Source organism: Aplidium turbinatum, chromosome 16, assembly GCF_918807975.1.
Source record: "Aplidium turbinatum chromosome 16, kaAplTurb1.1, whole genome shotgun sequence".
In the NCBI taxonomy this organism is placed as follows: domain Eukaryota; kingdom Metazoa; phylum Chordata; class Ascidiacea; order Aplousobranchia; family Polyclinidae; genus Aplidium; species Aplidium turbinatum.
Genome location: NC_137487.1, coordinates 19,517,980 through 19,545,907, shown reverse-complemented (window position 1 = coordinate 19,545,907; position 27,928 = coordinate 19,517,980). Strand labels below are relative to the sequence as shown.

Sequence of the window (27,928 nt, the reverse complement as noted above, 5' to 3'; positions counted from 1 at the left end):
TATAATATAGCTGCTTGACCAGTGACCATGCCAGTGTTGCAAAAAAAACAAGTATTTTTTCACTTTAAATTAAAAAGTAGCAGGAGTGCAACTGAAAAAAAGTAGCGCCTCTCCCGCTACTGCTACTTTGGGAAAAAAGTAGCGCTGCTACTGCAGTCGCTACTCCAACTAAAAAGTAGCGCCACTACCGCTACTTTCACTAAAAAAGTAGCGCGCTACTGCCCACTTCTGACGGTACATTTCTGAAATATGCAAGTTATACATACATTGCAGGGTGCAAGGACTGCAAGCGTTAAACAAAGTTTCTGTACTGACAGGGAGACAATGAGGTTACCATAAATATGTTCTAGTCTATTTACTTCCTGTCATATTTTTTGATAATTGTCAGATCTACTTCATTAACTGTAGAGTTGACTTTTAAATTATACAAAAATGCTGTTATGCATTTATATCAATGGTGCTGTGTACTATATCATATATATATATAACAAGACAAAACGATTCTTTTCAGGGGTGAAGGATATGTAGGCTAATGTGTATACTGTGTAGCCTCCAGTTATTATCAAATTACAAAAACAGCAACTTAAAATGGTATTTTGTTACTTGTGTAATTACATTTTTATGTGACATCAAAACTAGTTGACAGAAAAGATGGTAAAAGATAAACAAGCATGTGAAAATAGCTCTGGCTCTCGTTTAAGGTATAGTCAAATAAAAACCTTGTCCTTGTGTTTAAGTATGATTTACTTTACTTTTTATTATTCATTCCAGATGAATGTTTTGCTTTTTAAGTCCAACAGTTTACATTTTATTAAAACATGTGTAGCATGATGCATATTATAGACATTTAAACTAATAGTTGGGAGTAAAAACTTTGTGTGAAAGTATGTATCTTTCCTGTATTGTGTAAATAGACACTTGTGCTTAGCTAAGAATGGTGATATTATTCTTTTGTTTTTGTTCAGGAGAAATGTTTCCAAGATTTTTGATTGTTTTCTTATTGCCGAACATCCATCTGATTCAAGTAAGCCCACTCATTGGTTACTTACCTTATTGTTTTGACGATGGATTATGATGATGATGATGATGATTGTTTTGTGGTTATAAATAGAAAGTATGTTATTGAATTACCGGTATCTTTTTTCTTTTGCTCTTGGAAGAATTCAAGGAAATTAGCAGGGTCTATGTAGAACGTATGTGAACTCTATATGCCCATGGTGACAGTCTTATTGTTAAAATGCCAAAATTAAGTTCCTGATCTGATGTTTCGAAACAGAAACAACCACTCAATGACTTTCTGCATGCACTTAAAGTCATTCATAGATGATTGTATGAAGTGTGTGCATCACCGACTCATCAATGTTGTCCAATTATAAGAACTCTAATGCTTTAACCTACACTTAATTTAAAGTTTTCAAGATATTATAGGCAATTCGGTAAAACTAACATTATGAGACAAATATTATACACTGTTTAATGTGGTTTATCACATATTTGACCTACTATTGTTAGTTGTTACCATGTGTTGAAATTGTTTTAGTAATGTATGTACATCATTTACCGAGTTACTAGAACATGGTTGATGTCAAATAACATCTTCTGCTCATATGGCTTAAGTATATTATTATTGAGTGACAAATGTTTTGATATTAAAAATTATGTTTGTAATTTTTAGGCTCTCCAAACTACATGTATCCACCAAACTTTAATGATGAAGTATGTTAGTTTATTTATTGTCACTTTTATATAAGTACAAGTATGACACATTTAGCAACTATATGATATTAATGCTTTTTTAGTGCCATGTGTGCATCAGTTCAGTTGATTTTTTATTTCTTACTTTCAAAGTGAAAAACCATGCTTGTAATAACGTAGTATATAAGAGTTTAGAAAAAGTTAAAAGTGACAAGGCCTGAATCTGAAAGTGTTCTCACTGTTCCTTATCCTGGGTTTACGTTTCTGCATTGTTGTTTTGTGTTTACCGGTACGTTAGTATTGGATTAATGCATAGGCCTACTCATAATTTTGACTACATTGGGATGATTGGGACACTACGTTTCAGGAAATTATTCAACAATCCCTGCTATTCTCCTTTCCATTTGATGCCTCCCCAGCCACACTGTAAGTATGTTTTATGGTCAGTGTCACTATATGTACCATACCCACCTCTTTACCTTCAAGTTTATGATTTGTGTTTAGTTGCCTAGATGCAGTATAATAGTACATATTGCTAAAAACGAAATAGTGATGTTGTTTCAATTTTGTAACCGCTTGAAGTGTTAATCAATCAGTCAATCACATTCTATCTTCGGCATTGTCATTATTCAAATAATGTATTTTTGTCATGTTCCATTTGTCAAAGTTAAATTTGTGGAATGTAGTTTGTCTTAGATAGAAATTTCAGGAGCAATATTTATCTCAGAACAATTCACTTCACAGTTTAAGTTTGATAAAAATATTAACGCATGTATTGTGATAAACTATCTATGAAATAAGGTTTTCAACAGTATTGAAAGTTAAGAATTTTTCTATATTTTCAGTTCCTCCTTCAAAAATCGCGACAATCACTTTACGTTCATATTGACTGACATAGAAGGGAAACACAGATTTGGCTTTTGTAAGCTGGCAGATGGAGGAATGAAGTGTTATTGCCTCTTGAGGTAAGAAGCTGACTTCAGCTAGTTTGATCTTTTTTTAAGGACAAGAAAGGCTCAGTATAATCAAACAAGTTTATTTCAGTATATCTCCATATTTATTTTTAATTTACAAAAGCAGAAAATACAACATATTTTTTTTTATTCATATTTACATCTCATCTCTGTTGGATATGCTAGAGATGAGAAAGACCATAGACCAAATGGCAAGGGCAAATGGAGTAAGATGGTATGGACATGTGATAAGGAGGGAGGAAGGAAGTTTTCTTAGAAAGGCACTAGATCTAAAGGTGGATGGGAAGAGGAAACGCGGTCGTCCAAGAAGAACGTGGAAACTACAAGTGAAGGATGAATTTAAAAAAATCGGACTGAAGGAAGCAGATGCAAGGGACAGGGTGAAATGGAGAAAAGGGATAAAAACAATTGCTGCGCGGAAACAATCGGCCACCCCCACTCGTGGGGAACAAACCGACGATGGATTATGATGATGATTTACACCATGGAGGCATCAATAACAACATAGCAATGATACTTGTATTTTCCTACTTCTTCCCATATATATTTCTTCTAATAAAGACAATTGATTTGTGTGTTGTTGCTTCCCAATGATAAGCCATTTTAATGTGCAATATATATGTGTTTGGAGCGAATTCAATTTAAGTAAAACAGAACTTTTCAAAACTGTTGAAACAAAATTATGCACGAAGACAGTTTCTGTCGAAGCAGTGCAACTTTAAAACGATTGATCTTTATTCTCGCCACTAGTAAAGTTTCATTGAAAAGTTAATCCTGGCAGTTTCGCATACTTTTAGAGGCTTTGAACCACTGACGCAGGCCCGGTCGCGAAATATTTTTTCCTACGAGATTTTTGTCTCATTTACATATTTTGGTAAAAGTTTGTATTAAAACCGTGTGAATGCAACGGTTTATCGTTGGCACGGTTGGTTCAGTGGTATCATCCTCCGCCTAGTAATCGTGAGAACGAGGGTTCGACGCCCGTCGAAGTCAAACTTTTTTTTTTCTTTAAATTAATTTTTGCGGTGCACAAGAGCTTTTCAAAAAAGTAGGGTTAGGGAAAGCTTATATTTTATTATCATTGCAGAATTTTATTGGCAAATAGTTATTTCGCAATCTGAATCAACCAATCTCTCAAACACTTTCGGAAAATCTTACTTTTAAAGTGACTAAAATAAATGAGACAAAAATCTCGTAGGAAAAAAAATTTCGCGGCCCGGTCACCGAGATGGACATAGTGAAGTTTTCGATTGTTGTTGCCGGAAAACTATTACATTTACTTGGTGTTGCTGAATGGAGAGAGCAGTCCTTAAGTGTGTGGCCCAAGCGTACAGCCGTACACCCCGAGAGCCGAACCAGCGTCGCTTGATCTTAAGTCTGACGCGTAAACACTGAGCTAACGGGGAGGACATTAAAAGATTTGTTTCAAGTTAGCAACATACTTAACCAGCACACACACAATTAAACATACCAAAATCTATTCCTGTTTTGTCTTTAAGGTTCTAATTGTGTTGTTACAGGAGTAGCAAAATAATATGTTTTTGAAAACAGTAACCATGCTAACCGATGAAGTGTCAAAATTAATTGTCTAAACATCTTGTGGTATCCTGCAGGCCCCAAAAGTAAGATTTGTTGAGACGAGATATCTGGTGAACACCGAACAATCTCACTCCATATTGTCACATTTATTTTAATAACAAAGAAAGACTGCATCCTATCCACTCTCAATTTCTTTACTTCCAGCTTTCTACCTTGGTTTGAGGTCTTCTACAAGCTCCTTAATTATGCTCATGAGTTGTCGTCACGCTCTGATGAGCACACACTGGAAGCAATGCTGACCGAATTATCCGAAGCTACTGTGCCGGAAGCAAGTCAAGTGATGCGGATTTCTAAGGTGCGGACTGCGGACGTTTATGTAACTTATGTTCTTCGTTCCAGTCTTTAGTCTCGGGCTGAGAATCTTGCAACCACGCTTTTTCCACCACCAATTGATGGTAATCAACACAGTATAAGTATGTACGTAGTGGCACCTTTCTTAGATTCTTCGTGTCAAGGAACGAGAGGGTACGGTTCTCGTTGTGCCGGACGTGCCACACTAATGACAATAAAGTTATTTTTTGCATATTTACATAATGTTGTACTGCGCGGTGATACTTGCTTGGTTTTGTACGCTCAAAAATGCTTTACCAAATATCTAGGCTGTAGTCTATCGCTTACTAATATAATCATCAATGCCTGCAGAACCTTTCTTTTCAAATCCCTGATTCAGACCAGCTTCCATCCATTCCAGGCAACGTGAGTTTTTTGATGGCTGGACTGTTGAAGTTTTGGTGTCTACTTTGCTGTGCAGCTTCATTTAACTGTTCAGATTAGAACTTGCTTCTTCTTGTGACTTTAATCTCACGACGTGGGTAGCCTAATCAAAGGGATTGTTCTAAAAGTTATAATACTTATCAACAGTTGTACAACTACCGGAAGCCACCCTTGCGCCACGGAGTATGTTTTTACTCAATAAACTACTGTATAAAAGTTCAATTACGTTAGGTACAGTGCGCTGTATGTCGTACTCGTTGAATGCATACCCTGGATGGTGCCCACGCAGCCACGCTCTAGCAGCCGTGTTCACACGATGCTGACGATACTTTGTACTTTTGCAGCGGAACCTGTCTGAGTACTTTGGTGCTGTTAGTCCTGGCTTCATGATGGATGTATTTGCCAGCCTTATGTTGGAAAGGAGAATCATCTTCACCTCTAGCAACCTTAGCATTGTGAGACTTATACTTAGTATGTTGCCTTGGGTAGCTAGGTACGACTAGCACTGAGACTATAGTGTTCTCTTCTTTTGTAGTTTAAACTTTAGAGCTTCCGAGCTTTATTTCCAGGCAACAGTTTGCAGACGTTTAATCAATGAAAAAAGGTCGAATTTTCGATGCCAAGCGGTATGATTTTTTATTATGCACATAGCGCTACAAAAATACTACTACCTACTATTATTTTGTTAGAGCTTATTTATTTCCAGCCGCAGGTTTGCGGAATGGCTTCTCGCTTCAATCGTTATAGGATAGACAGCACTTCTCTGTATTCGCTGCATTGCATAGTTTGATTATTTCTTCACTGGCTGCTTCACAAGGCACAGATTGGAGAGCCTTGTATTAGTCCAAGCCAATAAGCTCTTTCGAGATAACTTCAAGTTGAGATCGCATGCATCAGCGAGTCATCACTGAGTATTGTCACGTCACAACCAAAGTATTGCTCAATAATGCTCATCCCCACGAGGTTAAAGTATCAACGCTTTCTTTGGGATGCGTGTGAACCACGTACGTCCCACATTGTTGCAGTTTCGCGTGATATTTATCAACCCAAGAAGATATTTTTAGTTTTATTGTTTCACTCGAAAGCGGATATTGAATGATTTCACTTTATCATGTTGACGTATTTGTTAAGAAAATAAAAAATAAAAAGAAACTTTAGAGCAACTGTGAGAAGTCGGCTGATGCAACTGCCGCGACCCATCCAGAGATATGAAGAGGATCTGGAGGAAATAGCTCAATAAGGCGATGAAACGGTGCACAGGCCGACAAAGTCATCATCAAAAGTTCATAACTATTCCGAGCAAACAACTGGTTACTACGCATACCAAAGGACGTGATAGAAAAACTTAAAAATTATCCAAAAAAAGCAAGATACTTAGCCTCAATAAATAAACCGCAAAACCAATTACGTCATATCCGGGTTCAGTGACAGAGAGGTATCGAGAGACCAAGATTCCAAATATCTAGGCACCTGTGTTTATTAAACAAGTGACGCTTTAGTAACTAACAAAAACAATAGGTGCGTTTATTTAATTGAACGTTGTATGTATTTGTAGCTGACGTCATCAGTCCATGGCGCTGAAGCGCTCCTCCGTCCTCTGCATTGGCAACACATCTTCATCCCAGTCATGCCGGAGCACCTGCTGGACTATTGTCTGTAAGTTGTTTCATCCGAGAACTTGCTCAAGGATTGCCCGTTACTTTCCACTATCGCTCCTAGCACAATCCTCATTGTTCCAGAGCTCCCATGCCTTTCCTCATCGGGATTCATTCCTCATTGATGACGAAGGTTCGCAAGATGGTAGCAACCGACGAGGACATCATAATCGCTGACATCGATCACCGCGAAATTGCAAGCGCCCATGACGACATGGGCAGGTTCCCCAACGACAAGGTAGCGCGTTCGTCTCAGTGTTCGGATGCTGCCAATCTTTCGTCAATACAAGCGTTTAGTTAAAATAGATAGAAGAAATTGTAAAGCTAGGCTTACTCTCTCTGGTAACGGCGGTGGGATGGCGCAGCGGATGAGGCGCTTGCTCTCTAATTATGTAATCCTGGTTCGACTCCCGGCTTAAGCTGGTTGTTGAAAAATACCGTTCACCTCTACCCAGGGTGTGGTAAATTGGATGGGCGCACCGTAGTTGCTAAAGCAGTGGTTCCCAACCTGGGGGTAAATTACCCCCGGGGGGTAATTTGCCTGTTTTTGTGGGGTAACGAGACCCGATTTAGAAACAGCGAAGCAAGTAAAGGTTGTGAACTGTATAATATAAAAGCGAAGGAATTGAACATCCGTCTTTTCAAGGAACTGTGCAAGAAGATGGGAGAAATTTCCGAAGCATTACTGTACCTGTGTACCACACAGAAGTACGATGACTGTCTCGTGATAACCCGCCTGGTCGAACTTTGTGAGGCTGTCCATGTTTTTCTGATAGAAAAGAAGTCCGACCATGTTTTTCTGATAGAAAAGAAGTCCGAAAGAAGCTGAATACTTCTCTAACCAACAGTGGATTTCCCAGCTGTGCTATCTGGCTGATATCTTTGGTGAATTGAACAAAGGCAATCTTTTAATTCAAGGCAAGAATGTAATTGTGATCGACACCAAAGTAGCCGTAGCAGCATTTATCGCAAAGGTTAAATTGTGGAACAAGCTAGTTGGAAGAGGCTCCGTGGCGCAGTTTTAGACGCTCGACATGTAACTCGAATGGACTTAAGTTGACAACGGCGTTGAAGGAGGACATAGCTGACCACTTAGGCCAGCTAGCCAAGAAGATGGACAACTACTTTCCGAATTTGGATACGGCTAGTCTCTAATGGTGCACTGAGCCCTTCACATGTGACGACAGCCAGGACTGCCAGGTAGATGATGACGACTTTCCGACCAAAGAAGAATTTATTACTTTCCAAATGAACGAAGCGTTGAAACTTGATTTCAAGGGGAAAGGCTTGGAACCCTTCTGGTTTAGCAGACTCCAGGACGCACCAACGTTAGCGACACGGGTATTAAATATCCTGACATCTTTTTCAACAACGTATCGCTGTGAACAAGGATTTTCAACTGTCTTGGGAATGAAGGCAAAGAAGCGCAATCGCCTAGATGTCGAAAGCGATGTCGTAAAGCTGACGGCTGAAGTCCAGGCCCAACCTTCGCATTGAGTGGTAACCACGCATTTTTATCTTGTATTCAGTATTGTATTGCATTTTGATTGTCAGAGTTGGCCCTTTGAAATACATGGCAATAAACATTTTTTTTTTGAAAATTGATTGTGGGGGTAATTGGCTCACTTCAGGGTAGAGATTAGGGTAACAGCCAAAAAAAGGTTGGGAACCACTGTGCTAAAGGAAAGGCGGCCGAGAGAAGGGAACTGGCCACTCTACTCTCCTTAGTGCCGAGGGCTAAGTATAATGAGAACCTTACCTTCCTATGCCCCGATGCTTGGATCAAGTATGGGACTCACCTTTACCTTGCTCTCGTAAAGTGAAAGCTAAACGAATTCCTGTTTTCTCTGGTAAATAATCGAACTCTTCGAAAGCTTGTCATTGATAACGTCATGTTCTTGTCATCATCAAAAGTTCAAAACTATTCCGAGCAAACAATTGGTTGCTACACCGAAGGACATGACAGAAAAACTAAAATTATCCAATAATAAAGCAACTATGTCATCATCATAATCCATCGTCGGTTTGTTCCCCACTAGTGGGGGTGGCCGATGATCGACATTGCGATCCGGCTATGTAACATTGATTTTGGCTGTCCACTTAATTTAAATCTTCATCAACCAGGCGGAAGCCCGGATGTGACAACACAAATCTTGTAAGTGAATCCATCTGGGCGGTTACGTCATAACTACTGTGTATTTGTAGATCTCGTTTTTAAAATCTCTTTTGCGGAAGTCTGACGTAGGCGTGGGAACCAACCTGTCGATGGCATTCCTCCGTACACAAGCTAGGCTGATTGGAGGCTACAGAAACGGTTTGAAGTTTCTCCCAGAAGAAGCAATCGTGTTCGACGAAGACACTTTCATCGACTTTTACAAGTGAGACTTACCCCCACAGCAGCAACACTGGTTGCACAAAAGCAAACTATTTGGTGAAACTGCTTAGTGCTTATTATATAGGTGCCAAAATTTGTAGGTTTTATGTTATTTCGCTGTCGCTAGACGCCACGTTGAGGTTTAACTTAATTAAAATAACGTGTGGTAGTGGGGTATTGACGATAGTAAGGGTGTTCTCAGTTGTCCACTATTGTTAACATGAAGTGGTGCTTTGCTTCAGAAAAAGGTATAATGATTTTTTTAAACCGAAATACTGGTATTAAAGAAACTGAAAACTGGTAAAAGAAACATTGGCATAACGATTTCTTATTCTAACTACCTGAAGGTCTAGCACAGCCAAGAAGTTTGCTCGTGAACTGGTCCAGCTGCAGACGTTCAAACAGTTCGTGGACGGTCGCTTGGACATGCTGAACGCTGGCGTCGGGTTCAGGGACTTGTTTGAGAATGAAGTCAATGTGGTGGACGCCTCGCGCGAAGGAGACCGAGACCGCTACAAGGAGTGGATGTCTGCTGCTAAGGTGTTTATTGATGGCGTATAAGGTAGTTAGAGTATTAAAGGTTCGACCAGATGAGTTTGTTAGTTAGTGCTCGGTTTTTCGTCCTTTGTTCCTCGTATTGCGAGGGTTGGACGTCAGCAAACTCAATTGCGATCCGGCTAGATAGCGGCTTTTCACGCGCTTCTATTTTGAACATTGATCGCTGCAAGGTTCCGTTTTTGGAGGCCGCTACGTAAGCTACCGCACCACCTCTGCAGTCTTCATGCACACTTACATAAGTACTGGTAGTTTTTGTAGTTTATCTATATAGTTATGGGGTGGACAATGGACATATGGTCAGTTGGTCACATATAGAGTTTATGGACAAGTGAAATTAGTTATACGGCCATAGTGGCACGCTTGGTATCTTTTATATGGTCATCTATCGCGCACCTACTGAATTAGTGCGTTTGAAACTTTTGATAGCCCTACAGAAGAGGAAAACCGACTGTTAAGGTTATTTGTGATATCAGTGATTTCATTTGTTTGTGTACTGTTTACTACTGGTGCAGATTCTTGGCTGTGGTTCCATAAACAATTATCTTCCACCTTTCTACTTGTTGCTATAATTTTCGACAAGCCAACTCACTAAGTTATAGTCCGGCAGCCCGTGACGTTTTTGTAACATCATAAGGTACAAAAGGTTTGAGTGTTTTATCAACCTTGCCCCACTGTGGGATGTTCAGAAACCCACATCCGAGGTTTCACTGCTGGGGCGTTTGGGGGCTACGGCCCGGTGAAAAACCCATTTTGGGGGTCAAAAAAACATCATAAGGTACAAGAACAAAACCTACGCCAGAGTTTATGCCTTCACTTGTAGACTTTGGAACAAGTCGATCTGGGTGCCCCAGGTGGGGCATTCCCGAATAAGGGGCCCCCAAAGTTGGGGCAAAATACGTAAAAATAACATCATAAGGTACAAAGATGGAACTTATTTCATCAGTTAGGGCATGTTCCACTGAGTACGAAACAACTTTTCTTATGGCCCCAATGTGGGGCTTAACCTTATTTTGGGGGTATAACCCCTAAAATTCACAAAATTAACATCATAAGGTACATGGATAAAACCAAGTGTAGGTGATAGTACCTCACTTACAGACTTCAGAGCATTAAAATTTGGTCGCCCCAGGTGGGGCATTCCCGAATAATAGGCCCCCAAAGTTGGGGCAAAATACGTAAAAATAACATCATAAGGTACAAAGATGGAACTTGCATCATCAGTTAGGGCATGTTCCACTGAGTTCGAAACAACTTTTCTTATGGCCCCAAGGTGGGGCTTAACCTCATTTTGGGGGTATAATCCCTAAAATTCACAAAATTAACATCATAAGGTACATGGATGAAACCAAGTGTAGGTGATAGTACCTCACTTACGGATTTCAGAACATTAAAATTTGGTTGCCCCAGGTGGGGCATTCCCGAATAAGGAGCCCCAAAACTGGGACAAAATACGTAAAAATAACATGATAAGGTGCAAAGATGGAACTTTTATGATCAGTTGGGATGCGTTCCCCCGAGTTCGAAAAAACTTTTCTTGTGGCTCCAAGGTGGAGCTTAACCTCATTTTAGGATATACAACCCCAAATTCAAGGTTGTAGCCTATTTGGATGGAACCAAGTGTTTGCAAAACGTCAAAAAATTTTTTGCTTCACCTGAGGATTTTTTCTAGCACAAAGACTGATACCGGGTGCGAAAGTCATAATTCCTTAATAAGCAACTATAATTTAATATTTCACCGGTTGAAGACTGTAGTGTACAGTAGCATACGTACATGTGGTAGCAAGAGTACCTGTGTGTTACATACGATCTGGCCATTGCAAAACATGCCCTCACCATTCAAGAGCAAGAAAGTCCGAAATGTGACCGCTTGTTCATATTACTGGGTGGTTTCTACATTTGCATGGCGTTCTTTAAAGCTATGGGTATGTACTTGGATGGTTCAGGTGGTCCATACATCCTAACAGAAGCTGGTATTCTTGCCGAAGGATCCCTTAACGGATTTCTGCGTGGTACTCATTACAATAAGTGCAAACGAATACACGTTCTTTTCGGAACAGCATTAGAAATCTTGCATTTTAATCAATTCTTGTTACAATGCCCTGCTCCTGAAAATCTGGACGAAGAACTACGTCGTTTATGTATTCGTCCATCCAAGTCAACGATTGGCTTTTGGATGACGATGTTAAAGACTTTTTGAGTTCCTACCAAGACTTTTAAAGGAAAACCGAAACAGGAGAAAATGGCAAGACTGCCCAGTACTGGTATGGATTCTTAAAACTTGTCAAGACGTACCTCCTCTTTGCTCGGAGCATTCATTCTGCAAATCATCAGTTGTTTGTGCACTGCATAGGAGAGATGTCAAGCGTGTTCTTCATTTTTAACCAACCAAATTGTGCAAGATGGATTTTGCGACTGCAGGATAACATGCTAAAAATGGAAGAAACTCACCCTGGAATAAGTGATCTGTTTGAATAAGGCATCTTGTCCGTAAAATAAACTCAAATAAACTTCTGCGCATGTGCTGTTGATCAAACTTTGGAGCAAACAATCAATGCAGAATCCACCAATCGACTCACTGGGATTACGTCTTTTACCAATTCAATTGGTGCCAGACAGAGATGGGCACTTACCCACTTTATGAGCCGATCGATCCTTCATCACTTCTATGAAGATCTGGGGATGACATCAGCAGAGGAAGTATCATTTGACCTTCGTCCTTCAAGCATCGATAGAGACCGCAGACATTTGGATAAACTAATGCAAAAAATAAGCAGTACAGTTAATCCATTTAGTGCAAGCTTCGATGTATTCTTTCTATTCAATATTAGCACAGGAAAAGCAGTCGCTCCTGCCACTTCAAATTTTCTTTTGAATGTTTTTTAAAAAGGAACTGAGGATAGAAACAAATTTATAAGTCAATGCCACCTGGACGCTAGCACCTTCAACAAGCCAACACGTAGAAACAAAATCTGCAACTTTGCTTCTGAAGCTGCCGTTGTGAAAAGCATAACCCGCGAAGGCAAATTTTCTCAGTTGAGAATGGAACGCAATTTGATGGGAAGGCTTCTAACTTGACGCAGTAGATCACAAGGTAGACGTGGAATTGATGCTGTCTTACCCCCTCACACCAGTAAAACTGTCTTTGTGCCATATGGATGCAACGATAAAATAAACCCAAAAGTCAATGCTTTTGAAGGCTCTTGAAATCGATGGTATGTTTCTTCTTCACACTCTTGGAGATTTGCCGATGACGTTCGGAGGTGTTGCAAAGACGACTTTGAAGAAATTGTGCAGACACAGTGGGAAAACAATACACGTTGTTTTCGATGGAACTGTATCGCCGTCCATGAAAGATGCCGAGCGAGATCGCCGAGCAATTCATGGCTTTCGCGATCAGCAATACGTCATCGAAGGAGAGGCCATAAAACGACCTGCTAATTTGGCAGCCGCAATGAGGAATGACAACTTCAAGCAAGCATTGGTGCATTTTCTTGTTAATTCTTGAAAATCAGATGAGTATTCCAGCTTCCTCGACTTAAGGTTCTTTTATGCTACACTTGATGAAAAATGTTATGTTCATCGAAAAGATGGCGAAAAAATGTTGTGTGGTGAAGAGGAGTCCTTGTTATGCTACCACGAAGAAGCAGATACGTGCCTAATGTACCACATCGTCACCGCATGCCAAGATGTGAAAAATGTGGTAGTTCGCTCTAATGACACGAATGTTCTGATTATATTGTTGGGAAATTTGTCGTTTGTACAAAAAGACGTAACATACGGATGGAAGTTGGTGTAAAGACAAACAACACTTTGAGATATATTGATGTATCAAAGCTTGGCAGTACTTTATCTCCAGACATGCTTCGGTCGCTTCCCGGTTTTCATTGCTTTACAGGCTGTGATCGTACAGCTGCTTTTTCGGGTAAAGGGAAGGCTCGACCCCTTAATATATTGAAGAAAAATGTGCATGCTCAACATGCCTTTGCTGCTTTGGGATATTTGAAAAATCTTGATGAAAACGATGAAAAAGGCATTGAAAAATTTGTGTGCCAGATGTATGGATGTAAAAGTGGTCATTGCGTTAATGAATTACGATTTAAAAAATTCATTGAGACATACAAACCGAAAGGTTCCAATCCATTGCGACGACTGAAAGGTTCAGATGGAAGCAACTTTCCCCCGTGCAAAACTGTGCTCCATCAGAAAATACTCAGAGCGAATTACATTTGTGGCATTTGGAATCATGCTGCTGAAAAAGGAAGCTTTTTCCAGAAACCAGTTGAAAGCGGCTGGCGTTTGGAAGATGGTAAATTCACTGGTTTGGTTTCACGGAGATCCAGTTCCGTCCACGCTGGACAACGTTCTGCAAAGTGAGAAGGGTTTGGACCAAGACGGAACAGAATCAGATGATGAAACAACAGAAACGGATGAATGCGACTTTTCTGACGACGAACCTGCAGACCCTTAATGAATAGATGTTTTTGCCTTTCTCCACCTCAAGCATAAATAAACTGTAGGCTATAGCCTACATAAGCAACTTTTTACTTTTATTCTTGTAAACATGGGGATAGAGTATGATTTGAACTTGTATTAATTTTACGGTTACCACCAGAACTCACGAAACCACATAGAACAAAGTGTTAGGATTGATCTTTTCACATGGCTACAAACCGGGGCTAATGATGCATAGCCTACCCGAGAGAGATTATGCAGGAGGCATGCTTTTTCAAGAAGCCCTTTGACTTGATGAACAGGGCATACGTTTTTAAATAGTTCAATGTGCATCTTTTCGTTCTACTAGTGTATAATTTAACGTTTCTTTCGCACGCCGTTCCAGGTTTCGTTATTTTGTAGCGAGCAATTTTTCCATTTTTTTTAGCACAAATCACATGTTATTCGAGAAGTCCTCTCAGTTGTTTAAATGAGACCACATAGTGTGATTTGTTTCTGTTCAGTGTTTAGTCTGAGAGAAACTTAAATGTAGGTAGGCCTACGTACAATCAGGGGCGGATTAGCAAATTGAATTAGCCCGGAAATTTAAAAATAATAACGGTCCACTTCTATCAAAATAGATTTAGCATAAAAATGCTCGTTTCACAAACAATTTATTTCATTTCAAAAAAAGTCTTGGAACCGGTAATATGATGTAGGCTATAAAGTTAGACATTGTACGTATTTGTATAGCAAGCTTCGATTTGTAACTTCAATCATTGTCAGTGTTATTCAAACAAAGAATAAGGATATAGCGCTACGACTATTATATTTCAAATAACATTTTCTTTTGTACATAAAACAGGACAGTGACCCTCTGACCGGCCAACCGGGAACGTTCTCGAATTCCCAGAAGGCTAACGATTAGCCGCCAATCCACCCCTGCGTACAATATGTATTTTCATAGTGATAAATTTTAACCTAATAAGCAAATGTTATGCTGTGTAGATATTATATCTTACATGCTTCGTTGATTTTCCAAAATATTTGCAGGCGTTTTGAAATATACACGAGAGACACTTGGTTTTATACCTTATGATGTTAATTTTGTGAATTTTAGGGGTTATACCCCAAAATGAGGTTAAGCCCCACCTTAGAGCCATGAGAAAAGTTGTTTCAAACTCAGTGGAACATGCCCCAACTGATGATACAAGTTCCATCTTTGCACCTTATCATGTTATTTTTACCGGTAGGCTACGTATTTTGATCCAACTTTGGGAGCTCCTTATTCAGGAATGCCCCACCTGGGGCGACCAAATTTAAATGTTCTGAAATCCGTAAGTGAGGTACTATCACCTACACTTGGTTTCATTCATGTACCTTATGATGTTAATTTTGTGAATTTTAGGGATTATACCCCCAAAATGAGGTTAAGCCCCACCTTGGGGCCATAAGAAAAGTTGTTTCGAACTCAGTGGAACATGCCCTAACTGATGATGCAAGTTCCATCTTTGTACCTTATGATGTTATTTTTACGTATTTTGCCCCAACTTTGGGGGCCTATTATTCGGGAATGCCCCACCTGGGGCGACCAAATTTTAATGCTCTGAAGTCTGTAAGTGAGGTACTATCACCTACACTTGGTTTTATCCATGTACCTTATGATGTTAATTTTGTGAATTTTAGGGGTTATACCCCCAAAATAAGGTTAAGCCCCACCTTGGGGCCATAAGAAAAGTTGTTTCGAACTCAGTGGAACATGCCCTAACTGATGAAATAAGTTCCATCTTTGTACCTTATGATGTTATTTTTACGTATTTTGCCCCAACTTTGGGGGCCCCTTATTCGGGAATGCCCCACCTGGGGCACCCAGATCGACTTGTTCCAAAGTCTACAAGTGAAGGCATAAACTCTGGCGTAGGTTTTGTTCTTGTACCTTATGATGTTTTTTTGACCCCCAAAATGGGTTTTTCACCGGGCCGTAGCCCCCAAACGCCCCAGCAGTGAAACCTCGGATGTGGGTTTCTGAACATCCCACAGTGGGGCAAGGTTGATAAAACACTCAAACCTTTTGTACCTTATGATGTTACAAAAACGTCACGGGCTGCCGGACTATTATGTCATCTTCACAAGGTCTTTGTTTTTCCTTACATTTATTTTTCCGTATTTGTGCTTGTATGTTGGCATAATCCGATTTTTTTCTAGTCGAGGAAGCAGTTAAAATTTCAAAACGCGATCAACTCGCTTAGAGCATTTTGCACATTTATTTGACGGTTTGTTTCTGTCAATTCATTGATATTCTGCTTTCACAGAAAGGAGGAAACAAATTCTTCACACAAGTTCAACGGAAGGTATGTTTTCTGTGCGATGGTGGTGTCGTCATAATGCTCAGTCACGTGACTTGCGCGTCACCAGCATGACCGACTATATATGTTGTTATAATTGCAACTTAAATGCAGTTCATGTTCTATTAAGGCAAGAGTTGTAATTCGTGATTTGTTGACGCCTTCATAAACAAATTGCACCCCAGTTGGCAAACGTTGCCTGTTTTGCATCGTTTTAACGTCTTACAATGTTGAAACGATGTAAAAAATACAACGTTTACTGGTTAGAGTCTCTGTCTTCCATGGTGAAGTCTGCAAAGCATCAAATGGTTAATCTACTTCCAGGCAAAAGGAACCCAACAAAGCATCAAGAACTACTTGAAAGAACAACAGAAGCAGCAGAGCCTTAAGAAGGTCCAAGAGGGCTCCCCGCAAAGCGTGAGTTAATTTTCCTTAAATTAAACGACGAATTTTATCAAAGTTTGGTAGAGATTATTCATTATATCATTTAGTAGAGACATATGTGACAACATGTTAGTGGTATTACTGTTGGAAGAACTTATGTCTGTGATAGACACAACCCTGTATGAAAGCATTATAATCAACATGTCCACCGACATATTCCATAATTTCCTCTGTGGTTTAGGCCCGTTCAGCAACGCCGCCCCCACGACCCCCTTCAATCTCTCAAGAACGATTGAAGGAAATACGGTGAGTTGCTGGTAGAGTAGGCCTAGTCAACATTCATCCGCATAAAAAGAGAGTTTTAGTTCCGTTTTATGTTTCGACGGAAAAAGATAGTACAATACTAGCTACAATATGCGATATACCATAACGTCAATGAATGGCTTAAGGCGTGCCTATATAGGTGTTTGTGTAGTGAGATACATGTCTGTAGCCAGCACGGCACTAACACTAATCACATTGTTGGTGTTTAAAAATTTAATTTTAATAAAAAATTTAGCTTTGGTTGAGAGTTCACTTTACTGTACTACAGACATACAAAACAAAGTAACTTCAATGGGTTTAACATATTTTACTTTTGTCACACAAAGAATCACGTGTTAAACCCATTGAAGTCACTTTGTTTTGTATGTCTATGGTTTGTGGAGTAGTAGTCCAGTTTTAATCCGGTGATGTCCCCGTTACCGAGGGTGGCCGGATTCACCTCCAAGTGCCCCAATCGTCTTCACACCCTGCCTCCACATCAATCTGTCTAGCGCGTCCTCTCTTGTCAAGCCCACCTTGCTACTTTCTTCCTCAACTTGCTTTTTCCACGTTTTCTTTGGTCTTCCTTGTTTTCTACGACCCTCCACTCACAACTCCAGCGCTCTTCTCAAAACATCATCTTCATCCCTTCTCAAAACATGCCCATACCACCTCACTCCATTCGCTTTCGCCAACTTATCAACACTCTCATTCAACCCAAGCAAGCTCAGAAGTTCTTCGGTATTCCTTTTGTCCATCAGCTTTACACCACACATTGCTCTCAGCATCGCTCTCTCAGTTCTTCTTAAAATCGCCCAATTCGTTTTCTCGTAAGCACCATGTCTCACTTCCGTACAGCATTGCAGATCTCACACAACTAGTATAAATTCTTCCTCTCATTTTCAACGGAAATCTTCTACCACATAACAACTCTCGACACTCTCTAAATTTCACCCAACCAAACCTTACTCTTACAGTCACTGCCGCTTCACAACACCACTGGCATTCAATCTATCTCCTAGATAGCAAAAGGCATTTACTGATTCAACTTCGTCATTCAGCTTTTCAACAGGACCAATCATTCCTTCCTCAATCTTCTTGCATCTTTCACATTCAAAACCATCTCCAGATCTGCATGTCACTCTCTTCATCTTTGCACATCTTCCATGCACCCATTTCTTGCATTTCGTACATGTAACAGAATTTGCCATCACTCTTCTTCCGCAGACGCCACATGGGTCAATTTTGCTCATTGTGATTTCCCCTTCCGTTCCGCTTATTACGACCTTTGTCTTTTTGATGTTCACACGCATACCTTTACATTCAAACAATTCCTTCCACTTCTCAAATTGCCCTCTCAGACCTTCCATTGTGTCACTCAATAAAACCAAATCATCGGCGTACAGTATTTCCACTAATGAATCTTCTCTTACACATTCGGTAATTACATCAATCACAATGGCAAAGATTAGAGGACAGAACCCTGGTGTACACCCACCTTCACCGAAAACTCGTCTGAGAGGGCAGATCCAACGCGAACTCTCGTCCTTGCACCGTCGTAAAGACCCATTACGGCTTGCACGAGAGCTTCTGGCATTACTTTTTTTCTCATTGCCCATGCCATCACTCTTCTTGGAACTCTATCAAACGCCTTTTCCATGTCCACGAAACATATATACAAGTTCTTACCCTTGTCTCGATATTCCTCTTGCAACCTTCTCAAACTAAAAATAGCATCTGTCGTTCCCTTCCCAGGCATAAATCCACACTGCATCTCGTCCAGCTTCACCACAGATCTTATTCTATTCTCCAACACCCTTTCCATTACCTTCATTGCATGCTCCAACAGTTTTATTCCCCAATATGACCCACAATCCATTACATCACCCTTTCCCTTGAAGATGGGTATCACCACACTCATCTTCCATTCATTTGGGATTCCTTTTCCATCTAACACACGTTGACTGATTTCCTGCATTGCTTTCAATCCTGTCTCTCCACTTGCGCGTATCATTTCCACAGTGACTTCAGATAGTCCAGGAGCCTTCCCCGATTTTATTTTCTTCATTGCTTGCGTCACCTTCTCTCGAGTAACTCTCTTTAATGGACCTGCTACCACGTCGGCTTCCACATTTTGATCCCAATCGTTTTCCTCGTTCATTATCATCTCCATATGTTCTTTCCAAATTCTTCCACGATCTTTCTCACTGAAACCAAGTTTTCCATCCCTTCCTCTAAGTCTAATACATCGTCCACCATCTACATCTTTCCCATCCCGCTTCATAACCTTCATAAACTTATATACTTCGTTAGGACTGTTTTTTAATGTGGTCAATTCCTGCTCAGCTTCTTTCTTCATAGCTTTTGCGACTATTTTCTTTGCCCGATTTTTCAATTGCTTGTACTTGAGCTTAGTTTCTTCTGATCTATTTCTGCACCAAGCCTTGTATGCGACTTTTTTCTTCCCAATTGCTTCCCTCACCTCTTCATTCCACCACCACGTATCTCCTCGATCCATCCTGCCTTTGTTTTCCCACAAACTTCATCACAAGCTTGCAGAACTCCATTCTTGAAGGATCCCCATACATCAGTCACATCGTTGTGAACAAGACTTTCAACTCTCTTTTTAAACCTTTCTCTTGTGTCGGCATCTTCTAACTTCCAAACCTTTCTTTTGATCACCCTTTTTTTATTTACAGGTTTTTTCAGACCTTTCTTGTCCAAATCGATAACCACCAACCTATGCTGAAGTTCGCATGGTATCGCTTTCACATCTTTGATCAGTTTTCTGTTTTTCCTGCATACCAACCCAAAGTCAATTTCGGTTTCATTTCCACCTGCACTGAATGTCACTTTTCTTCCTTCCTCTTTCTTAAACCAGGTATTTGCAACACACAGATCCTTTTCATCACAGAACTCAAGTAGTCGCCTTCCATCGCGATTTCTTTCTCCCACGCCAAACCCTCCATGAACACCTTCAAACCCATCAATTTGTTGGCTAACGTGGCCATTAAAGTCTCCAAGACCCAATACAATTTCCTGATCACTTCTTGTGCTCTATTCATAGGCCATTTCGTCATAAAACCTTTCTTTTTCTGCATCGGATCTTCCACTTTGTGGTGCATAAGCACAGATTACTCTCATCACTACATTCTCGACCACCATCACTATCGCCATTACTCTGTCACTCTGTCTACGAACCTCAACAACATTTTCATATAGCTCTTCCTTTACCAAAATCCCAACTCCTCCGTTTCCAATATCATTGCCCGACCACCACAGCTTGTATCTCCTTCCTTTGACACCCAAAAACCTGGCTCCTTTGTTCCTCCATCGGACTTCCTGTAAACAGCAAACATCTACCTTCCTCATTCTCAGCTCTTCATTCACCTCACTACCTCTACAACGCAAACTTCCTACATTTAGACTTCCCAGTCGTATCCCTGAATTTTTAACAGAAATGTCAGACCACCCGGAGATTCTTCGCACCCCTTGCCCATTTAAGGGCTGCCGGGGACTAGGGGCCATTCCATTTTTGACACTTATCATTAGGATTTTTTTTGGTGCATGTTTTTCTACAGGGAGCATGCACTTGCTTACCCCCAACCTCCATTTAAGACCGGAGTGGTCTTGATGACCGGATGCCTCTGCACGACATTTAACGAGTTCGGCCAACCCGAAACAATAAATAATTTTGTTTGTAAAAATACATCCAGAATTGCATTGCTGTTGCATTTTAGGTCCCAACGCCAGAAGCCCCCTGCTCGCCCCCCGCCCCCACTTTTCCTCCAAGCACACGGCCTCCCTCCCAAACCCCCTGCCCGCAAGAAGTCAGGACGAGAGAAACGGTAACATGTTGCATGGTTGTTATGAATTTCCGACAGTTATCACAAGTGTTGTGGTTGTTTCTGGGCTTCGGAGTTGTGATAAATCTTTAACTTAATTGTGATTTAACCCGAAAATGCCCGGCTGGGTCACATGCTCTCCTACCTAGCCGAGTGATGGAATCTTTGGGAGAACGTTCGAAAGGACACCAGTTCGTCTCCCATCTAGAGCATGTGGCTGTGTCTTTGGCACGACGCTTATGGCACAATTGAAGGTGGACACGAAGATTGACTTGTTCGCCTTTCAACAATATGAACCCGTCAAATACAACATTGATGTGCTACCGTAGTATCACAATGTACTTCGCAAGTTGTAGTTGATATTATGACCCTGGTCATTGAATTCAACTGACTTCATCTCCAGCTTCACTAGAAGGTACAATACACTGGACCTTGATGATCCTGTTGCTTCTGTTGACCAATCAGAAAGCGAGTCAGAAAGACCTCAAGAGAAACGAGAGATACAAAAAGATGCAGCTGAAGTCGATCTCATTGATAACAAGAAGATATCTGACTTGGTGAGAATACAGTTTTTTTATTATAATTTTTGAACTATATTGCACATTTTCGGTGAGAAATGCTTTATTGAATTGTGGACATTTAATTTTTTATTTAATTGCGGTTGAGAACTATGTGGCATCAATTAGTGGTGCGATACTGATGAGCCCAGCCTTATGGGCGAAAAACGTGTCTATCGCTGTCAATTCGACTGCCGAGAAAGACATTTAATTTGTTAAAGCTGCATTGCTAAAGTCATTAAACATGCGTTTATGTAATTTCTTATCCGCCTTCGGTTGCATACCACACCCTCATAACAAAATATTTCTTCACAGACGCTAGGTCCCGAGCAGCAACAGCCTGACTTGTTATTGGATTTGCCCAGTAAGTTGATTTTTGTTTTAGTTTTGCTCATGTTTATTTCCGAGGACTTTCTTCTACCCAAACAGTAAAATCCGTCATTTTTACATTGATTTAACGTCTGCAGACGATTAAATCAATTAAATCGATTAAAAATGTTATCGATTAAAAATGATTAAATCGATTAAAAATGACGGATTTTGCTGTTTGGGAAGAAGAAAGTCCTTGGAAATAACCCCCCAACCCAAACAATAGCACACCCCAAACAATGTTGCTGTCTCAGTTTGAAACTGTGAAAAATGTAATTTTCTCCAAAGATGACGTATACCCTGTTATATAACAAAGATGTTTACAAACTTATAAGTTGACTTCCATGATGAAGTTCGTTTAATTTAAAATAATAATAATAATTTATGTCACACCAGTAGGGTGCAAATTAGCGGCTATAAAAAGTTTCCATGGTTGGTGATTTTCAGCCAACTGTCGCAGTTCTTCCGGGATGTGCTCTGCAAAGGGTCGAACTCTTTGCATGAAAGTTTGTGCTGCACTTCCTTAGTTTCGTTTGCATTTGACCAGTTCCGATAATGGGAGAGTTTTATTATAAACTGAGTTTATTGGAAAAATTGAAAATAGAAATAAACCCGCGTTTGGATTAAATTGATTCCTTTCTCTTCCAGACCCTACGAGCGACCTACATTCCATTGCTGATCGGTGAGTTCTGTAGGTTTTATGTTCATCACTGGTAGGGATATAAACCGGTTATCAGCATGCAAGCGCTGTCACGAATATAACAAAATAGAAAATATTTTGTAAAAAAACTATGATTTGTAAACACAACAATGCTCTACTTATGGCTCAGCAACGTTAACTAACCATTCATTGAAAAATTGCGAAAGATTTAAATTGTTGTATAATAATTGACTCCTTTTATATGCAAATCGTACCTCAAATCATTTTACCGTAACAATATAATTTTCAACTTAGTCCGGATTCAAAAGAAGCATCTACGATTGGTTCTGGCGAATCTAACAAGCCAGGACCACCTTTAACTTCAACCGGCCCTGGCGAGTCAAATGTGACGTCATCGAACGAAGTGTCAAACGCTGGTGCAGCAACCAACCAACTTATCGATTTTTCATCTTCCACTCAACATGCACAGGTAAGTGCATTGTTTTGTCATTGTAACCATTATAGCACGTTGAGATGGATCCGGTTTCCCTCGGTAACGGGGACATCAGTAGATTAAACACGCCATGGACAGTTGCATACATACAACTATGAGCTTTTTTGATCGCTGTGCTATCTCTTCACCTGTCAATGAACTTCCTACTTCCAACATCTTGTGATAACATTTTGCCAATATCCACAAGTTAGGTTTGGCTTCCTCAGGACAGTACCAGACGAAGCTAGTTTGAAACCTGCCTTGGACATTGAAGCATCTGTCTGATTTGAAAAGAGTATCTTGTTTTGCTTGGCTCGCAAACGCCATGAAAACACACTGCGCTTTCAGACTGCCTAGATTTTTCATGACCATATGCAGATCATGAACGTCACAGTTCTTTGTTGTGATCTGTCGATCATGATCATGAACGTCACACTTGTTTGTTGTGATCTGTTGATCATGATTTAATATTTTTAGGATACCAGCAACGGGGGCACCTCGTCATCTGCTAGTGAGGATTTGATCGGGATAGACTTCACTTCCACAAAACAACCAATATCCTCCTCTGAAAGTTGGGTTGGATGGGAGGATGATGACAAACCTGTCTCTGATGTACCCCCTCCACGACCCCAAAACCCTTTTGTGATTAATTCTCTCTCAACAAATGCTACTGGTATGAGTACCCGCCCAATAGTACCTGCTCGGCCAGCTAATCTCACTCAAGCATCTACAGCTTCAAGTCGTGGCTTTCCGACTACCAAGACCAACAACACAGCTACTGAACTAAAACAAAACCCATATCGTGCGGCTCCTCAACCAAATGTTCAAAATCCCAACTATTTTGCGCCATCTAATGTTGTAAACAAAACCTCATCACCATTTCACAGTGCTCGACCATCAAATAAACCATCTTCACACCAGTTTTCCAGCAACCATGCTCCTGTCCACCAAACCAAGAGCCACCAACTTCCAAATAACTCTTTCACTCAAACTACCAGCACCAACCCATTCAGTACCAGCAAAGCAAACTCTGCTGTTTGGAAGAACCAGAATGCCACTGCGTTGCCAGGCAACCGGCCCGTGATGCGTGGAGGGTCATTACGTCAGCAACCTCCTTCAACTGATGACTCCGAATTGTTTTCGGATCTTTTGGGTTCATGGAAGACGAAAGATAACCACTAAGATGGAGATCTTCCAGTCCCGAAATTCCCGAAGCTGTTTATCATCAATCATCCATGAGGACATTCAAACCGAGAGTTATGATTTTTGCCACATGAGGCTTCATCCCCTAAGAGATCAAACCACGGCTCAAAAGCGGCTGCTCATAAATTTTCATTTGTAATTTTTAGTTTTTGCAGCTCGGTATGCGTCGTTAATTCAAAATATTAGCTAAGAAATGTCGTTTCCCGCCCCTGGCTCTACACGTCGCGTCTCGGTTTTCGTAACGTGCTCGTTTATTATTTGAAGATGCAAAATCTTGTCGTTTGTGATGTCACTATCTGGCATGCGAAATCAAAATCTTTCTGCCTCCGTCCTGCCAGTGCTTCGTCAAGCTTGTGTTGTGTACCTCATCGCAGACTTTCCATTCTCAAATGAAGTCTTGTAGGGAAGAAGCAACATCGTGGTTTCTGCAAAACTATATTTTTTGTATTTGAATAAACAAATCTTGAAGGAAAGCATGTTGCCACACACAACTGGAGATGAAATTCATTGATGATTTTGATTTGTCAGCAAGTTAGAAGTACTCTCGGTAGGTTTATATTACCATTTTGCACTTCCTCCCCGGTGCTAGATGCGATACTATGTCATAATGCCGATTGCCATCATCCAATCTTGCTTTTATGACATCAAGTTTTGCGTTTACAGTATTTTAAATTAGCAAATAACAGTTAGGTTTGATGACCAATAAATTTCGCCGTCGTAAAGGCGGCTTCGTCAATTTTCTTATTCACACAGAATCGCCAGTATTTTAATTCAAATAATTATTGAGACCTGTATTATTTAAGATAGCCAGCCATGGGGCTATTTTAACGCCATATGGCACTTTTGACGGGAATGCCGCTGCAGTGTCATAGTGTAGACCTCAAATGGTGGCAACATGGAGATGAAGAGAGGCAAAATAATTACGTCATGACTTTTGTACCACACTTTGGTAAATATTATTTCATTGTCATTGCCATATTCTTTCAGTTTGAGGAAATTAAGGAATGATAAGTTTCCTTTTGAGACGGCTTCACTTCTTGCATTATTATTTCAGCACTTGAGTTTGTGCAAGTTATTGTACGGAAGGTGTTGTCTCTATAAGCAACCCGTACGTTTCCAACCCTAAGTTTTGCCATGCATTCCCATTGTCTTGCTCAAACCCTGTTCTAACTTAGTGAAGTAGTTTGCTCGCATACATTGTGTTATATTGTAGTAGTAGGTTACTTTTGTAATCCTAAAATTCCGTGTTTCCATGCGAGTAAAATGCAATGTTTAATCGTGCTAGAAGGCTTGTTATATTGGCTGCATCTGTTGTAATTTTGTATCACAACTGGCGCTTTTGGTCTTAGCTAATACTAATTTGAAATAGAGTCATTGCACAGCACGTGCTTATCGTTAATTTACATGATATTGTTCAGTATTTATATAAATATGAGAGTTGTATTTATTGTTTTCCATATTCGTAGATTATCGTTTTCCTGTCATCACTCATAAAGCTAAATTGTCGTCTAAGTTGTAATGCTCCTTCGTCGCATACTTTTATCATATTTGCCACCTTTATAGATGAGAGCCTGAATGGGTTCCGCCGTGGCTACCTGGAGGTGCGGCCTGATTGTCATATTTCGATTGCTGTCTGAAAGTTACTACGATAGTTTTACTTTTGCTGACTCGTAATGATTAGAAGCTTTTTTGTTGCCTTGGGGAAGCAGTAGAAAAAGTAAGTTAAAAACGTCAATTCAGACTATTGAGTGATTAACTGTCTGAATGATATTTTTTGAATCCAATGTCTTTGTTTTTCAACGCCTGATGATGCTAAACTCCATTTTGTCACATGGAGAAGACAGTAAAAAATACGTTAAAATATAATTTTTAGAAAATTTCATTCAGACAGTTCACAAAAGTTGGCAAAATCTGGAAAATTCTACACAATGTGACATACCAGGCCGTATCTTTAGGTAGCCATAGTTCTGCTAACAGCGGTCCGCCTGCTTTGTCGGTTTTTTCCATCTAATTTGAGTCATTATTATGTTCCTTCCTCGTATTGAGGGTTGGATACAATGCGCCATTGTTCTCGACCATGAGCTGTTCGTACTAATTTGGGTAAGTTGTGAGAAACAAAAAACTTGCATTAATTGGATACAGAATGAATACAATTGCCACTTGGCATAGTTTTCTACATGTTCATGCAGTAAAACACCCGCTTCTCACACTGGAATCAACATTCCATCTTTTGTCGCCCTATCTCGTACCGGGCGTTTGCGTGAAAATCGATTTGCCATAAGACATTTAACCTGCTTCTGTATAAAACAATACAGTAGAAAGTTGTCATTTATACATCGTTTCAACGCCTGTTAGACTTTCAAGGCGATTGAAACGGTGTGAAAGTAGCAACTTGTGTTGTTTTAGTTCGACTTATTTCCCCAACGTAAAATTTCAGTTTCCTTCTTTCAAAGTGCAATGTTTGTACGGTAGTGATTTGCTGACACGTTATGTTGCAATTGCGTCTTTTCATCGTGTTCACGTGTTGTTGGAACATTTGAGATTGCTGCTTTCAAGTTCATTATATTATTATTTTTGAGTCTTTTCTGGGGTTCTTGTCGTTAAGTAAAACATCATACGAGAATGACTGGATGTGACCAATTTTTTTTTTGAAATTGCAACTTCTAATCTCATGTGCGAAGACCACAAACATCAAAGAAAACGCAAGATCAGATAACTCTAGTCCGGCTCTCGGGGTGTGCGCTTGAGCAACGCATTGTAAGGCTGCTCTCTAATCCGCGGCACTGAGTGAATGGAATAGTTCTCTGGCAGCAACACTTCAACAATCGGAAACGTTACTCTTCCAGTCTCGGTATCCGGCCCGCAACTTTCCAAAAGGTACCATTAAAAAATCCCCTTCGAAGTTTGTTTGTGAATTGCAGAAGAAAAAAGAGCATAGCAATGGTGGGAATCAAACCCACATCGATGAAATGACTATCTGCATCACCGCCCTAACCCTCTGCGCGAAGTCAGCCGATGCAAAACGGATGACTTACCGTAATTTAGTTATATTTGCGTTTTTCTTTTGTTGCTCAAAGGGGATTTTTTAATGGCACCTTTTGGAAAGTTGCATCCGGCCCTGCGTTAAAAGCCTCTACCGTCTACAAGTAAGCGAAAAGTGGGACAAAGCAGAACAATTTTTCAAAATCCCACAGAACTTTCGCTACGGTGTACAAACGATACGGACATTGGTTAAAGTGGCAATCGTATCTTCACACGCCATCGCATATTTCTTGTTTCTATATAACTAATTTTACTGCACAATTTTAAAATAAAATGTTTTTCTGCTTTGCCCACCATTTAGGGCAAAACAAACATAAAATGATGTTTTGTTCTACAATGCATCATGGAGTATAGCCTATCAGTAACACATAGATAGATGACGTTATCTGGCCATTTTTGTTGAAAATATGACAATGCTAATTTGATGCGAGTGTTTGCTACTCAATGAAACTATGCGCGCGGCGTAGCAGAAATGCGTTCCTATTTGCCCCATCAGCAATATTCCGTTTTGCCCAAAGTGTGACTTTAAATAAAAGTGAAAAAACAAATGAAAATTCTAAAAATACCAAACTTGTGAATGCATTCAGGGGCTCTTTAAAAACACTTCAATTTCAACTCAAACTTTGATAGCTCAACTATTCCGTAAACAAACTGACGCATTTTCGAACAGTCTCCTTATAAAGCAGCATGCTAAAACTGACAGTTCTACTCAACTCACCCAGCCAAACCGCGAAACAAATTTTGGCG

The 27,928-nt window shown here is 40.2% G+C and overlaps 1 protein-coding gene across 1 annotated transcript; it reads left to right on the top strand.

Annotated features, from left to right (window-relative positions):
• Positions 1–619: 619 nt before the first annotated feature.
• Positions 620–26,754, top strand: LOC145785372 (uncharacterized). The gene is made up of 21 exons (XM_082597026.1): positions 620–701; positions 966–1,024; positions 1,676–1,716; positions 2,063–2,121; positions 2,541–2,660; positions 4,413–4,563; positions 4,911–4,964; positions 5,327–5,437; positions 6,538–6,638; positions 6,722–6,875; positions 8,843–9,015; positions 9,359–9,551; positions 16,313–16,351; positions 16,670–16,762; positions 16,971–17,035; positions 20,773–20,880; positions 21,281–21,434; positions 21,750–21,798; positions 22,452–22,485; positions 22,759–22,933; positions 23,414–26,754. The coding sequence occupies exons 1-21, from the start codon at positions 652–654 to the stop codon at positions 24,116–24,118; spliced, it is 2,688 nt and encodes an 895-aa protein (XP_082453152.1). The 5' UTR covers positions 620–651; the 3' UTR covers positions 24,119–26,754.
• Positions 26,755–27,928: the final 1,174 nt, after the last annotated feature.

What these genes read in the sequence shown, in the direction of transcription:
- LOC145785372 (XM_082597026.1), top strand. Translation starts at nt 652, where the DNA reads ATGGTAAAAGATAAACAAGCATGTGAAAATAGCTCTGGCTCTCGTTTA. An exon ending in AAGTCAGGACGAGAGAAACG is followed by an intron (nt 20,881 to 21,280) that starts GTAACATGTTGC and finishes CTTCATCTCCAG; the next exon opens with CTTCACTAGAAGGTACAATA. An exon ending in CTACATTCCATTGCTGATCG is followed by an intron (nt 22,486 to 22,758) that starts GTGAGTTCTGTA and finishes TTTTCAACTTAG; the next exon opens with TCCGGATTCAAAAGAAGCAT.